General features: G+C 36.1%; 1 protein-coding gene across 1 annotated transcript; it reads left to right on the top strand.

Annotated features, from left to right (window-relative positions):
• Positions 1–415: 415 nt before the first annotated feature.
• Positions 416–16,643, top strand: pde6ga (phosphodiesterase 6G, cGMP-specific, rod, gamma, paralog a). Its single transcript, XM_067429047.1, has 6 exons — positions 416–1,764; positions 11,801–11,912; positions 12,280–12,450; positions 14,857–15,049; positions 16,358–16,398; positions 16,484–16,643. The coding sequence occupies exons 4-6, from the start codon at positions 14,907–14,909 to the stop codon at positions 16,558–16,560; spliced, it is 261 nt and encodes an 86-aa protein (XP_067285148.1). The 5' UTR covers positions 416–1,764; positions 11,801–11,912; positions 12,280–12,450; positions 14,857–14,906; the 3' UTR covers positions 16,561–16,643.

Genomic DNA, 16,643 nt, shown 5'->3' with positions numbered 1-16,643 from the left:
ACATCTGAGGTGACTAGAAAGGGTTTATGATGTCACCAACCCGGGAAGAAGCTCGTTGTAGTCCAAACCGGCCGTTTTTGTAGGCAATAAACTGCCATAACTTTAAAAGACAATATCTCCATTTGCATTGAGCTTTCTGCGCTCTAACTTTGCAGATACTGTTTATGCTCAAGCAGCAACATTACACACTAACTAAAGTTAAAAAAAGAAATTGTATGCAACCACCCCTTTAACTCTGCTAGTCAACTAGAGATGATTGATTTGTATTTAAGACAACAACTCAAGCTGCAAGAGAAGTCACTGTATATTTGCCCCCATAACTGCTGCTGCGACTCCAACCACGTAGGCCCTGTCCCAAATGTCACAGTTCATGTGCACTTTCGGTCTTGTGGACTTACAATGGCCACAAGACCGTAGGGCAGGGGTGTCCAACCCTGATCCTGGAGAGCTACCTTTTTGCAGATTTTAGCTCCAACCTGAATCAAACACACATGAACCAGCTAATCATGGTAATCAGGGTGCTAGATAATTACTGACAGGTGTGTTGGAGAAGTGCTGGAACGGAAATCTGTAGGATGATAGCTCTCCAGGAGAAGGGTTGGACACCCATGCCGTAGGGTGTCCTATTCGTCATTTAAGCTTAAAGAAGGGTGCTCATGAGCGTCCCCTTTGCAAGTTTGCGAGCTACGCAGAGGACTTCTACCCGGCAGTCAAAGCGGCATTACGTCGTGAAAGTGCGGACTCAGAGGAAGACCGCGAGAGTTTAGGGTGCCATTTGGGACAGGGTCGTACACAACATGTTGCTTCTTCTTTGGCTTTTGCTTTGATACTGTGGTTACACTATCAACATGCCCGTAGACACTGCCTGCTAGCAGTCTGTATGTCTAATTGCACGGCAATATGGACAATGACAATAAATGAAAACCAATGCATAACCTATGCAGTAGATCAGACTCAGAAGTATAAATCAGCTTTTGCAAACTCTGGATCTGAATCGGATCTAAACAAGTTGGATTTATCTGGATTTATCCATTTTAAACCTACACTTAAACACAGAGTTTGTTCAGCTAGCTTTATGCAACAGGCCTCAGGGATTTAAGTGCATGACGAAAATGTGTTGAATATATCAGAACAAAACAAAACAACTTGGATGATTCTGTTTATACATTAACTCGAACTCTCCCACCATATAGCTTTAAAATTAATATTGCCACCCAAGGTCACATGACCATAAACAATACAGTTATTTATTTAAGTGACCATCACATTTTGATGTACACATAGTTTAGAACGCTCCAGTTAAATCACACCCCTCCATAAGTTATAAACCCTATATTAAAGCCTGAAAACATTGATTTCAGAAGCCAGGGTTATTAAGTAATATGATGGGAGGGACTATGTTATCACTTACAGTAAGTTGTTTAGAGATATTCGAAAGTAAAACCAAACCATGAAGGAACTCTGTGATCTATCATATAATCTCATTATTCACACTCCTGAGGACAGTGTTGATGTAAAGGTAAGAAGATTTGAGAAATAAGGTTACATACATAGATGAACTAGGATTTTGTTACATTTAGATTATATATGTAGTATGTGTAACAAAAAAAAACTAAAAAGCATGCACGTTAACAAAGCATTTTATGTGTTTTTAATACATAATACATGTTTTGTTTTGTGTTTTGCATCCATGTCCTTCAGAGAGGAAGTTTGACACTTGTTTGACACTCCTGATATTTATTGGAGCTGCAGATTCAAGATCAGGTAATTATTTGAAGAGCTGAGGTGTGTGTTCATGTGTAAAAAAAAGAGGGAAGGAGATTTATTAAATAACTTATGTAAGGGATAATGTATATAAACTGGTCATTGTCCAACTGTTTCATTGTTAATTATCCTTATTACATGGATACATACTGTTAGGGGTTACAGTTTTGACCCATAGACCAGATATGCGAAATGAAGACCAGGAGTCAGGATGTTCAATCATCGGAGAGAATTTTACTGAAGAATAGTTTGCAGTTTCATCAGTAGAGTCAGCTTCAGAGTCTCTCAGGGCGGTATCAGGCCAGACTCTACTCTACACAAAATTACCACACCAGTTATACCAATTTCAAGGGCATGATTTACATCATTACAAACACGTGGAATATTACTGATTGGCATAAAGTCTAAACAATGTGTCACGCGAGAATAGATAGGAGATGTTGTTGTTGTTAATTAGGATGTATACATCAGACAACCCCAAGATTGGGGTAGTGTTGACTTCAGGGGAGTCCTAGAAAGACGCCAAGAGGTCTAGGGTGTGAGAAAGCGGTCCAATCCAGTCCATAGACCTGCACAGAACATGTAACACACACACACACACAAGACTCTAGGGCACATCTCTCCTCCAAGGTTAGCGCAGTAGTGAGCTTATCAACAGAACAAGATATCAACACCACATGACAAACACATCTCCAGAAAGAAAAGTATGACTAATATCATCCACCTCATTCTATAAAGAAATATAAAGACAAAAATGTACTTCTATCAATGGGAAAAATCACACTATATAAATGGGAAGAAATCACAATTGGGAGACTCAAATCCTCCCACCCCTTCCTGTCCTGGGGTTACTAACAACAGGCAGGATTCACCTCTTGGAAGTTCTAACTTTCTCTCCAAGGCCCTGTTGGTCAGGACCCAGAGATAGAGGTCAGGCTATCAATGTCAGGGCACATAGATAGGGGTCAGACTGTCTTTGTCAGACCGTCTCTGGAAAGCAAATTAGACACCATACAGCAGACATAGAGTCAAAATCATATTAAATAATAGTTAAATGTATTAATGATCACATAAAATTGATTGTCAATAATTCATTATTTTGAAAGGATAATAACTGATTATTAAATTCATGAGGTTATTCAAAATCATTCAAAAGGATAAGATGCAAATGATGAAGATGCATATGATGAAGAGGCAAGGGTGTCGGCCCACTCCCCCCTTCAATACCAAATAAACAAACAAACATAAAATATAGATGCAAGTCAGAATTGTTTTATTATCTTGTGAAAAAAGCAGACCAAACACATGCATGTAGAAAACTAGGCTTCATGAAAAATGAAATAGGCCTATTACAATAATCCAATCTAAGTGCACAATACTTGTGTATATGTTTAACTGTAGAACACACAACCTTTATGACATGCAGTTTAGCTCTGCCTTTTCCCCTCTTGTAACAGAGTGGTTTAAAGTAGTGGTTTGAAGTAGTACAATCAAACACAGTGATCCTCTGTTTGCTGTAGCTGATGAAGATGTGATACTGCCCTGTACAGTCACACCCATGTGGCAACAGGATGTTTCCTTTCAGTCGGTCACGTTCAAAGTTGCGTCAAAGTCACCAACATTATGGGATCCCTTGGAAAATGCCATGGTCTTCCAACTGGCCCAAATAAGCCCCCTAATCCCCCAGCACCTTGGGATGGAAGATGGGACAGGGCTCACGTAAAGCAAGTCAGTCACTGCTAACCCACTCAGTGACACTATTGGATAACACTGGGGAAAGTGTGTCCATAGCAGGGGAAGGGAACACTGTGGAATCCACATCCTGCCCGAAAGGAGGTATCAGCTGGAAGTTACACATATGGACTGGCCAGTTAGGGAATTCTACTGGAGAAATAAGCGCACTTGGTCCATGGGAGGGGTATGGGTGCAGCAAGCCGACACAGAGAGGTGTTACTGGCTACTTGAGGCGAGCACATGAAAGGATACCGGCACTGCATGAAGGCTATAGAATCTAGAGAACGTGTTTGGTGTCACCCAGCCCACAGCTCTACAAATACCTGTCAATACCTGTCAGCGAGACACTGGGTACCAGCGGTCAGGATGAGGCAAAACTCCTTTTAGTGGCTCGCAACCCGACCAGGCAAGGTTTGATACGCCAAGGCGATGGCATCCACTATCCAGTGGGCGATCCATAACAGATAAAGAGCTGGTTTGAGGTCCTTAAACTTGGTTCGGCCCACATACAGGTGCAGAGAGCAGAGGGGACAAAGCAAAGCTAGGGCTGGGTCTGCCTCCTCCGAGGGCAGAAGCTTGCCACCTGGTCCCTGAAGGGAGTAGTAAGAACCTTAGGTACGTATTCGGAGGTCTCAGATCACGAGAGAATTGCCTGTACCGAATTCTTGGCATGATTTGTTGAAACGAAAACGCTTGCATGTCCCCTGCACTCTTGATGGAGGCCAATGCAATCAGAAGGACTGTCTTCCACTACAGGATTTTTAACTCACAGATGACCAAATATAATATTTTTTTTTTAACTTTGAGATAAAATACCAATTATCAGTTGATAAATGCAATCAAATCCAATTATCCCAAATTATGAAATGCATATTTTATATGTGCCATGTTTTGTTTATGTCAAATTAAATTGCATTAGTAGTATAGGTCTAATGCAATTTAATAGTGTAGTGTAGTGTAGTGTAGTGTAGTGTAGTGTATAGTATAGTATAGTATAGTATAGTATAGTATAGTATAGTATAGTATAGTATAGTATAGTATAGTATAGTATAGTATAGTATAGTATAGTATTGTATAGTATTGTATAGTATAGTATATCTAATGCCTATTAAAATAAATAATTATTATTTTAACAGAAAATGTAACTCTAAATGCTGATTCCGCTCATTCATTCCTCAATGTGCCAGAAGATGAGGAAGAAGTGATAAATGACAACACAGCACCATATAGAGGCAAAATAACATATTTTATGAAAATGATGGATGGATGTTCCCCAGGGTGTATTTATGTGATGGAGCAAAGTGAGTGGGATTTAGCAGTGGTCAGACTGGCTTTTAATTAGAAACTGTATCCATTTATTACTTTTAATCCTGATTGGTGTAAAATCTCCACTGAATCACTGATCATCTGTGATGATGAGATCAGAATTAGCATCTTTCGAAATTTCTTATTTGGAAATATGTTAAAGGATTTAGACCCAGTTTCACAGACAGGGCTTTGACTAAGCCAGGATTAGACCTTAGTACAATTAGGACATTTAAGTAGCATTTATAAAAAAATGCCTTAGAAAAAAACATTGCTGATGTGCATCTTGAAACAACAGCACTGATATTTGAAGATATATGAGTGCAAGTTGCTTTCAGTTAAATCAGCTCAAACTTGCATTTTAGTCTGGGACTATTTTAAGGCTCTGTTTAATCTGGGATTAGTATGATAGTAATATTAAGCATTTGATGTATATGTAACCGCTCGCTCCAAGCGTGACTCGAACCCGGGTCAACCGGCATGAGAGTTGGATGCTCTAACGAGGAGGATATACTAGCTGGCCTATAATACATTCTTTTTCCATCTTATCCTTCCCAGGAACTTCGCAATTAGCTGAAAAGTGTTTTTTTTTAAGCGTGACTTTGATAATACAAAAATAGGCTGCAATGCAACAAGATGCTCATTTACATAATGGCACAACCTCCACAGCCACAGTTGACACTGTTATTTAATAAATGAGTCCACAGGAAATATGGACAATATTGTAGGTGATTCAATTATACTAAATTTGTGTAATAAATATCTTCAAGGCTATACGGTCCCACTTTATATTAGGTGTCCTTAACTGTAAATACATAAGTAAAATGTAGTTACTGTGTTCATATTCTGTTGCAAAACACTTGTGCTGCTATTGATACAGGGTCAACAATGTGTAATTTCTGAGATTAAATACAGATTTAATTACAAGCAAATACAAAAAATAAGAACATTGTAAAAACATGTATTTACACAATAAGTGCATTGACTGATTGACTTTAAAAAGTGCATAGTTAAAGCCCGACCTAATTACACCTAATAAAAAGTGGCAATACTTAATGTGAGTTTACAACCTTAAATACATTTACTTTGAACACGTAGATGTTTTTATAATGCATGTATATGGAACAATACCTAAATGTCATGGTAAAATACACAAAGGTATTCTATTCTGTAGGTGTCTATCAACCAAGGGATAGTCCAACATTCTGTTATCTCTATTCTTGCCAGAAGGTGGTGCTAACTACTTATTTTTAATTGGTAAACTCTTGAGTGTAACAGTGTATTTGGTATCAACTCAAAACAAGGTTTATCGCAGATTATCTGTATTTACCATGGGCGTAGGTTTAGGGGGGGACGCTAGGTACTAGTCCCAATCAATATTTTAAGATGGCAAAATTGTCCCCACCAATATTTTAGCGAACTCCTTCGTGCTGCTATATGGATCGATTCCGACGGCCAGGACGAAACAAAAGAAACAGTTGCCAGTCCCATGAAATACGGAATCGTCCCTTATTTACAAGCAAAATGACGCGTACAGCAAGTTTGCGTTTTAGCGGCTTTGCTGCCATAGCGACAGAGTCTCGAGAGCATGCGCTGGAAACCTGCGCGGTTTTTTAAAAACATGTCGAGCTCGCGTCCACACTTTGAACGCAAGAGAATTTCCAGATATAGGGATGAATAGAAACAAAGGGGTCAGTGAGTTTGTCCAGTAACTCACGAGGAACTGCACACTTTGCAGAGAACCATTTCAGTGTCTCAGACTGTCTGACTTAAAGCATGCGATGACAGACACATCCGTGAACTAAAGGTAAGTTAGGCCTATTGTTTTTTAATGGATAATATATTCATATATTATTCCATACATTATCAGAGCTTGGCAGACTTATTTTTCTAGACATTAGACCGGTTAATTAATAGATTATAGCCTAATTAATGTTATTAATTTATCATTTAGCAGTTTGACATTTAAAAAATATTTAGATTAAAATAGGACAAATAATTACATAATAATATAGTCATAATAGTAAATTAATAAAGAAAATTAAACATTTTTGAATTTCACAATTGTCAGTAAAATGGTTACTGGGTCGGAATGACTGCTTAAAGAGACAGTGCACCCAAACATGTAAAATCTTTCATAAGTTCCTCACCCTCAAGTTGTTCCAAACCTGCATGAATTTCTTTATGTTGAATACATATGAAGACTCTGTTGCAAGTTTACATACTTGATTCCATGTTTATTGTTGAGCTGTTGTCATTGTTTAATTGTCACTCTTATCACTCTTATGTTGCCAAGTTCATAAATTATTTTCAAAAACTGATTTGGAAAAAAAACATGCACACAAAATAACTTATTTTCAATATAAAAAGTGATTGTGGACTGGATATTTTTCGACATTTTATCACAGTCCTGGGCATGTCAAAGATTAGTAACAACACTGGCTCTGATGCATTGTTAGTTTGTGTGCAGCATCAGATTTACATGTTTTTTCTCCCTCATTTATATGCAGTTATTATACTCAATACAAAAGCCAGAAATGTTTTTTTTTTTTTTTTAATCAGTTTTGAAAATCATTTATGAACTTGAAAATTAAAGAGTATTTTGTTTTATTATTATTTTGGTACAGGATAATTTGGACTAAAGAGCCTCATAAATTAATAGACGTATTAATAAACTATGGTGCATTTTCATATTCGGTAACATAAATAACAGACTATATAATCTGGGCAAACCTGGTGGGATGTCCCCACCAAAGCGGAGACCAAACCTACGCCCTTGGTATTTACAATGAAGAAATTGGTTATATTAGGTCCGATTTTTATATTATAACATAATGTAAAAATATTTTTTTTATTACCAGGTTATAATGAAACGAATATCTTTTGTAGTCCATAAATTAATGAATTGTAAATTACATAATATTATTAGACTTCATAACACATTGTATGATGATGATATTTTCAAGCCCCACCTCCAACTGTGTTGGGAAACACGGACGATTTGAGCTTCAACTACTAGGGTCACATTAAAGGAATAGTTCCCCCAAAAAGGAAAATTGCTTTATGATTTACTCACCCACCTCAATCCATCCTAGGTGTATATGACTTTCTTCTTTCAGACAATCGGGGTGATTTTAACAAATGTCAGTTTAATATGGAAGGTGGTCTGGCAGAAGCTACTTTACTTTATAACGTGGTTAAGGTGTTCTTACAAAAACCCATTGATTCGTTTTATATATATATATATATATATATATATATATATATATATATATATATATATATATATATATATATATATATATATATATATATATATATATATATACACACACACACACACACACACACACACACACACACACTAATTGCATTGGATGAACATGTATTGAGACTTTGACAGAAGATAAATTATTTAGACCACTTTATTGATTGCTATCAGGATGTGAAGAGCGTTTCAACCAGTATAACAAAAAGTGTTTGTGAAAAACATGTCTCCTGCAGTATTTTAATCTTTGTTTATAATGCTGTAAAGTTACCAGTTATAAATAAATCAAAGATTATTAGAGGGCATTTAGCAAGAAAATGCTATCAGTCTTTCTACTTAAATTTCATTTTTAATTCAATGTGTTACTTGCCATTTCTTTGTAATTATTTGTGATATTTAATAGCAATTTCATGAGTAAATGTTTTTCTTTTCTATATGGTTGGGATGTTTGTGGATTATGAGAAGAATCTGCTGTTTTATAATGATCTCCACTCCAGTGATCATCTGATGTTTTTCTAACAGGATTTGAATTAGCTTCGTAAGAAATGAATAAATTGGGGGAAAAAAATTGAAAATGTATAGTGTAATAGTAATCTTAAGCATCTGAAATATTTGTGCAATCATTTCTGTATTAATTGTTGTTGTCTGTCTCACTTTTACTTAATCATAATGAAGTCAAAGAAGATTATATCAATTCTTATCTCAATTCATTCTGACATGGAAAGCAGTTTTTAATTTTGACTTTTGAAGCTTAGCGGTGGGTTAATCTGAATATGGCCTGCAGTTGACAGTTTTATTCAATAAACGAGTCCAAAGAGAATTCATGTAGGCCTACAATATTCTGTGTAGTTAATTTAATTACAAACTAAATGTAGGCAATAGTCAACTTACAATGTAAGTTCATAATCTTAATTAAGTTTACTAACTGACTTGAATATGTAAAATCCCAGCAACGATTCAATTCTTTTCTATATGAATTTTATAAAACTCAAATGAACATAGTCTTAGGTCTATACTTGCCACACAGTGGCGCTAGGCACTTTTAATTGGAAAACTCTTGCTTACTTGAATCCAGTATATTTGGGATCAAGTCAAAGAAAACTCCTTGCGGATGAACTCCTTTCTGTACTTACAATGAAGAAATAGATTTTTTAGGCCTACTATTTCTGAACATACTTTTGATGATGCCAAAATTGCGAATGTCTTGTTGTTCATATTTAAACAAAATCATCAAACATGCTATGTGTCTTTTACTGTAGATTCTGAGGAATCTAAATATCTAAATATCCATTTTCAATTTATGTTTGTGCATCATTGATTTATGTTACTACACAAAAAATGCTGTGTTAAAAAAAACAACTCAAGTTGGGTTGAAAATGTACAAATCCAGAAATTTAGTTGTTTGAACCCAATGACTGGACCTATTCAAAAAACCCAATTTCTGTGTTTGTCCATTTTCAACCCAACTTGGGTTGTTTTTAACCCAGCATTTTTTAGAGTGTATGGAGCCCTAAAGGTACATGGTGATGATACAAATTTTAGATGGAAGGAAAAACTATATTCCAGTGCTTTTGTCAGCGAACACAATCACGGATGGATGAGAAATAAATTATTGTGTTTTTTTTTGATAAAGACAAGTTGCAGTTACCACTTTCAAAATAATCTCTCCCTCATGTGAACTGACAGGGGCATAGATATGACAGCGGAGGTGAAGCTCATTAAATATGCAAATCTTCTCCAATCCTAGCCGTGAGTGTTTACTTCCAAGTCTCCAGTGCGTCAAGCCCATCAAGAGCCCAGCGTTCAGGAGAGAGCCTCAAAACCAGTGTAGAAAATAGCCTATTACTCATTTACTCATTAACATCAGTTTTTTTAATGTAAAAACCACACAAACGCCATTAGTTGACCTCAGACAACAGTATAAAAAAAGAAAAAAAGCCTGTTCCTGACACCTTTAACATACACTCAGCTAAAGGATTATTAGGAACACCTGTTCAATATTTCATTAATGCAATGATCAACCAATCACATGGCAGTTGCTTCAATGCATAATGGTTTTACAACCATTTTCTAAGGTTTGCAAAGAATGGTGTGAAAAGGGAAAAACATCCAGTATGCGGCAGTCCTGTGGGCGAAAATGTCTTGTTGATGCTAGAGGTCAGAGGAGAACGGGCCGACTGATTCAAGCTCATAGGAGAGCAACTTTGACTGAAATAACCACTCATTACAACTGAGGTATGCAGCAATGAAGACCCCACCGGGTACCACTCATCTCCACTACAAATAGGAAAAAGAGGCTACAATTTGCACGAGCTCACCAAAATTGGACATTGAAGACTGTTAATTTGTTCAACTTAGCAAAAGCTTACGTTATACTGCTAACGTTCTAGGAAGGTGGCTCGTCATTAAAACACTCAAACTGTTGAAATATACAGAATTAGGTAATGACAGCACAACCATTGCATGAAATTACATTTACTGAATAAAATAAATCAAAAAATCGACTATATAATGCTGTTTATTGCTTACCTGTCTAGACCGTGGACGAGACTTGAGTGCAGTGCAGATCAGAGAAGCCCTCAGCGGTCGCGGTTCTTTCCACATGCGCAGCTTCCTTCCTCCAAGACGACGCAAATTTTACTTGATTTTTTTTTAATAGCTTCTTAATTTTTTATTAGTAATTTATTAATTTGTGTAAATATGCCAGAAAGTCACAAGTGAAATGTACTTGTCTGTTGGATGTCTAATATTTACAAGTAAAAATTGAGTACATGTTTAGATTTTACTTAATATTCTAAAGTTTTCACTTTTACAAGATTATTCTAAGCAAAATATTCATAATTTTTCCTGTTTTATTTACTTTGCCATAAAATCATGTTTTACAGTGTATCAATACGGGCCAATATTTATAAAGAATGCTTTTAACAACTTGATGAATCAATGCCATGTGGAATTACAGCAGTTTTGAAGGCGAAAGGGGGTCAAACACAGTATTAGTATGGTGTTCCTAATAATCCTTTTGTTAAGTGTACAAGAAACTGAACATGATTCAAATCCCCAATATACTTTCTTTTTCATTCTTTGCTTGGAAATAAAAATAATTAGGAAATCCACTTCCAGATTCCTTCCACATGTTTTGTTTGTGGATTAATAAGAATAATAATGACTGTTTTGGTTTATCATCTCCTATCCTCTCTACAGCCAGCGTATGACGATATGGCTCTGTCACTGGTTCATTATTTTTCTATATTTAAACTTATTTTACTACTCAAGTACAAGTAATAGCCATACCTGCCTTGCAAACACGAATTATTTTGTATCATTGTGATGTTTCATGATATAGAATTGTACACTGTGGCTCATGGAATTAATTGTCTGATGTGGCAGTGGCACATTGTGATTGATAAACAGACATTACATTGAAATGATCTCTTGTCTCTAAAAGGTGTATAAAATACCAGAAATATGCTATAGAGGCCTGGTTTCACAGACAGGGCTTAGACTAAGCCAGGATTAGGCATTAGTTCAATTAGGACATTCTGTTATAAATGTGTATTTAGAAAACAAAACAAAAACAACATTAATGATGTGCATCTTGACACAAAACAATGACACATTTTTTTTTTTAGGACTTTCAGTTAAAACAGTTCATCCATTTTTTGACTGTGTAAGTCAGAAGGGAATGATACTGATACTGCAGTTGAGTTAGTGTTGTGTGTGTTTGCTCAGGTTTGAGATGCTAATCTTTTCTCTGAATGGATGGAGATGTGGAGATTATCTGACAGACTGCTGATCAAACTGAAGCCAGGACTCACAGCACACACGGGGGATTTCTGGACAGGTGATTCAAAAAAACTGTTGATAAGTAGAAGATCAGGATCATCACACGTCCAGTGTCATGGGTGTGAATTTGTGAGCTGACAGTTCTGTCTGTGTGCCTAAACAAAATTGGTAGTGATTTATGGAATATTCTATTTATTATTTTCAGTTAAATTGTTATACTGATAATATATGTAAATATTTGTATTTCGAAAAATATAGCCAACCAATTAGACAACGATTATAAACAAACCCTAAAGCAAAAACAAAAAAAGTCCCTAATCAAAATCAACCAAACCCCCTGTGTCTAATTTAATATTGCATGAACTATGGAAAACAAACAGGATTAATCTCATATCTGTGGATGTTGCCTTAACTCACCTTTTAAGGGTTGATGACAGCTGCAATGTTTTGGAAAGAGGAAGGGCCAACATGTGCAGAAATAATCATCTTATGATGCTCAGAACTATATAAGAGCTGATATGAGCACGTGTGTTGACAGAGAGCCACGTCCTGATCACCTCGACACACACACACAACCCGAGAGAAAAGACCAGCAGGTGAGTACATCTGGTTTAGAAACATATCGTTTAGCACATCATCTAGAATAGGAAAAAGATGTGTAATGTTTTAGTTATGTAAATGTTTGAGTTGTAGCTAATAGAATTATATGTGTTGGCATATATTAATTGAAATATATAATCATATATATTTAAATATATATATATATCTATATATCTCTCTCTGTATGTGTGTGTGTATATATATATATATATATATATATATATATATATATATATATATATATATATATATATATATATACATAATCATTTCAAACCTATACACCACTTTTTGTGAAACATTTACTTGATAGGTGTGCTTGTGCTGTCTTTTTAAAAAAATAAATAGCACAACAATGACATTCAAACATTTTGACTTTAAATATTTGTAATCGTATCTTTTTTAACATATCTTTTTTAACTAATATATAAATACATATATTGGTAAAATCACCTGATGTGTTTGGTAAAAAAAGATATGTATTGTTTCTGTTAGTTTTTTTGTTAGTTGAAATTTTATAGTTTGAACCCTAAATGGACCTATTCAAACAGCCCAATTTCTGGGTTTGTCTATTTTCAACCCAACTTGGGTTGTTTTTAACCCACCATTTTTTAGAGTGAAGGACGATAACTATAACAGCAAAGCTTTAATAATCATTCTAATTCGTTTACTTTCAGAACAATTTTTTTACAGCTGAATAACCACGCTAATATAGTTACTCTCGTTATCTTTGTTAGAATTTTTCTGAACTACACTTACACTGTCGTGTAAGATCCTAAACATCTGTGGCCTGTTGCATAAACTAGTCATTTAATTCTGGTCATAACTTTTTAAAGTCAGTTGCATTTAGATTGGTCAAAAATAATCAATGATTAGCCATAACTACTTGGTAGATGGTCAGACTAGATGATCAGACTAGTTGTAAAGACTATCTTAATGACTATTAGCATATTAATGACTATCTCTGCATCCCAATGTGCAATACTATCCACCCTATCCGCTCTAAATAGTATTTAATATTACTTATGTCACATACTATTTAGGATGGATAGTATGCACATTGAGTTTATGCAACTGGCCTCTGCCTGGAAGTTTCTATTAATCCTGGAGACCTTGATTAGCTGGTTCAGGTATGTTTAACTAGGGTTTGACTTTTTGACTGGTGTGAACAGCAGCGTAGCACCAAATTTTGGGCCCTGTGTACAAACCATCTTGCTGGGCCCCGTACCAAATACCACAGTGATACCAATGGGTAGGGTATTGCATTTTTATCATAAAAACACTTAAAACGTAAACAAAATAAGCCACACTCTGATTAATGTATAGAAAACTACTGACTTACTGACTTCTAAAGGCCCCCCCAGCTTTGGGACCTGGGTACTCGGTACCCTTTATCCCCCCAGTCTGACGCCCCTGGGTGTGAACGATCCTTTGATGAATGAGAACTGACTTCATACATCCACTAGAATGACCAAAACAGTGATTTAAAAAACACTGAAATGACAGGGGGAAAAAGATACTGCAGCTTTTGAGAAAAAAAAATTCAGGTCTCCAATTTCAAGTGACTGATCACATCTAAATTTCTCAGTTGGCTGAAAGGAATTTCTGTGAATTAAACTGCATCAATTCATGGAATTTCAATTCGGCCAACTAAAAAATTTAGATGTGATTCGTCACTTGCTTTTTTTTTTTTTAAATCTAATGCAATGGCATTCAGACATTTTTAGCATGTCTTACATGTCCAGATATGTTTGGTACCACTCTTTCTCATTACTGTATTACTGCACAGTAAACATAAGCAATTAACTCTTATGTGCTTCCGCTTATAAAAGGACAAATTCTGCTTATGTGCGCTGACCTTCATCTAATGGGATTAATTGAGAAACCCTCTGGACAGCAGATTAGAGGGGGCTTGATCATTGTAAGAAGGGTTAAAGGAACCTTGTTTATTATCACATGCACTGAGTCTGACAGCCCAGGGATTTATGATTATTATTATGCACAGTCTATTCATCTGGTCAGAACAGGTGACCTATAGGTACTCTTTATAAATGGCCTCCAATTCCCATGTGGATTATACAACTACAAATCTTTAATCAATCATCATTAAACTTTAGTGGAAATAATTTAACCGTTATATTATTTTCCTTAATATTCAATTATATTTATATATTTAACATGTTCTTCTTCCTTTATTCATTTTTAATTACTTAAATTATTAAAACGACGCTATGCATCTTTTATGCATATTCATGTTTTTATTTAAAACATTTTATATTGAGTATGAAGTGTGATATATAAACAATACCCAATGCCATAGTGGAATAACAGAATACTTTGCTTGTTTATTTGCCAACTTTTGAAGGCCAAACAGCAATCTCTCAACCCTCAATCTCTTACAGATCATCATCAAACCAGTGCACAGTACTTGCCATTAGTTTCCTTTGTGTATATGGAGGTCTTAAAGCCTAAAGCGAGCTGCAAGCTTGCCACACGTACCATGGCTCCCGGCAGTCCTCACAAGGGCCCGCCCAAGTTCAAACAGAGGTCAACGCGGCAGTTCAAGAGCAAACCCCCCAAAAAGGGTGTCATTGGGTACAACTACTTTAACTGCCTTTAGTTTGTTCTTGGATGGATCAGCATGCTGTATGTGTCTTAATTAGGGGTTCAAGCACGAAGTGCTGAAACCCTATTGTAATTGTACTGATTTTTATTATTATTATTATTATTATTCTCCGCTAAAACGCATCGTGCAGACCAAACCGTAAAGCGTGGAACTTTGAAACTTTACCCGAAGGTAGTCCTCAATTTGGGGAGAACCTCAGAAAGTATGACCCCGATTGGCCAATAGGTGGCGCTACAGCGACCAAAAGCGCGAAATGGGTCATAACTCCTAAACCCTTTGGTCCACAATCAAGTGTCTTATATCATTGGAAAGCTGAGTCCTTGGTGAACAAAACGTATATCTCCGATTTCATTTCCGTCATGAAAATTTTTCCGCCATTTTGAATTTTGTCGAAAAACTACTTTTACGAACTAGTCCCTGGTTTTTTGACCGATTGAAACCAAACCAGTGGCAAAATGTTCTCTGTAGTCTGTATATCAATATTCATTGAGAAAAAGTTGAAATTTCGATTCACGGTTGCTAAGGGGTGGAAAAAGAATGTTGTGGGCGGAGCCTATTTTACTAAAAAGGCTATAACTCAAGAAGGAAATGAGCTATCTTCACCAAACTTGGTAAACATGTGTATGGGCTCATTCTTTGGTCTCAATAAAAAAATCGCGACGATTGACCACTTGGTGGCGCTATAATGTTAAAAAAACATGAAAAGGGCTATAACCACGTGACCACTAGTCCGATTGACTTGAAAATTGGTAGGCAGTGTCTTGGTCCAAGGCACCATGTATGTCTATGAGGACATTGGTGTATCTAAAAAAACATGGCCGCCATCGGCCAATGAAGTTTGAGCACCTATTAGATGGGGTTAACAGAGGTCGATCGGAACGAAACTCGGTGGGCATGTTTGACTCATGGTCCTAGAGGTCTGTAAGAATTTTGAAAGAAATCGGCCACTAGTTGGCGCTAACTCAAAAGGGAAGCTCAAAAATTCACGAAAATTGTTGGGTATATGTGGCATGACATGCTGATGAAGCATGCAAAGTTTTAAAGAGATCGGACTATAGGTGGCGCTATAACTGTTAAAAAGCTATAAGAACCATGCATTTCCTATGTTAAATTGCCTATATTGACTGTAAATGGACTTTTCCATCTATTATTTTAGTGTTTAAAATCTTGCTAAATAAAACTTAATGACTTTAATGCCTATGTGCTTAAAAGGCCTTAAAGGCTTGAACCCCGCTAAATGCTGCTTGCAGCTTTAATATTAATGTTGTTATTCTCAGATTTGGTGAAGACATTCCTGGAATGGAATGGCTGGGAACTGGTATGAAAAAAGTCACAAAAGTATTATTAAATATTTTTTAGTTCTTTAAGATCATGTGCATTTGTAATCATATTCTCTCTCGCAGACTTTAACGTGATCTGTCCGTGGGAGGCATACAGTCACCTGGAATTACATGAGCTGACCCAGTACGGCATTATATGAGGACACTTCCTGTTCCTACATCCCACTGAATCAGCAACCAGTGGATGATCATGACAACATCCTACACCTTAATACGCCATTTA

Source organism: Pseudorasbora parva, chromosome 2, assembly GCF_024679245.1.
Source record: "Pseudorasbora parva isolate DD20220531a chromosome 2, ASM2467924v1, whole genome shotgun sequence".
NCBI lineage: Eukaryota > Metazoa > Chordata > Actinopteri > Cypriniformes > Gobionidae > Pseudorasbora > Pseudorasbora parva.
Note: the sequence above shows the minus strand (reverse complement) of the source record. Positions and strands in the feature narration are given on the sequence as shown.

Excerpts from the sequence above, each read along its gene's own strand:
- pde6ga (XM_067429047.1), top strand. The coding sequence starts at position 14,907 with ATGGAGGTCTTAAAGCCTAAAGCGAGCTGCAAGCTTGCCACACGTACC. Across the intron at positions 15,050-16,357 it reads CCCAAAAAGGGTGTCATTGG|ATTTGGTGAAGACATTCCTG; the intron begins GTACAACTACTT and ends TGTTATTCTCAG. Across the intron at positions 16,399-16,483 it reads AATGGAATGGCTGGGAACTG|ACTTTAACGTGATCTGTCCG; the intron begins GTATGAAAAAAG and ends TCTCTCTCGCAG.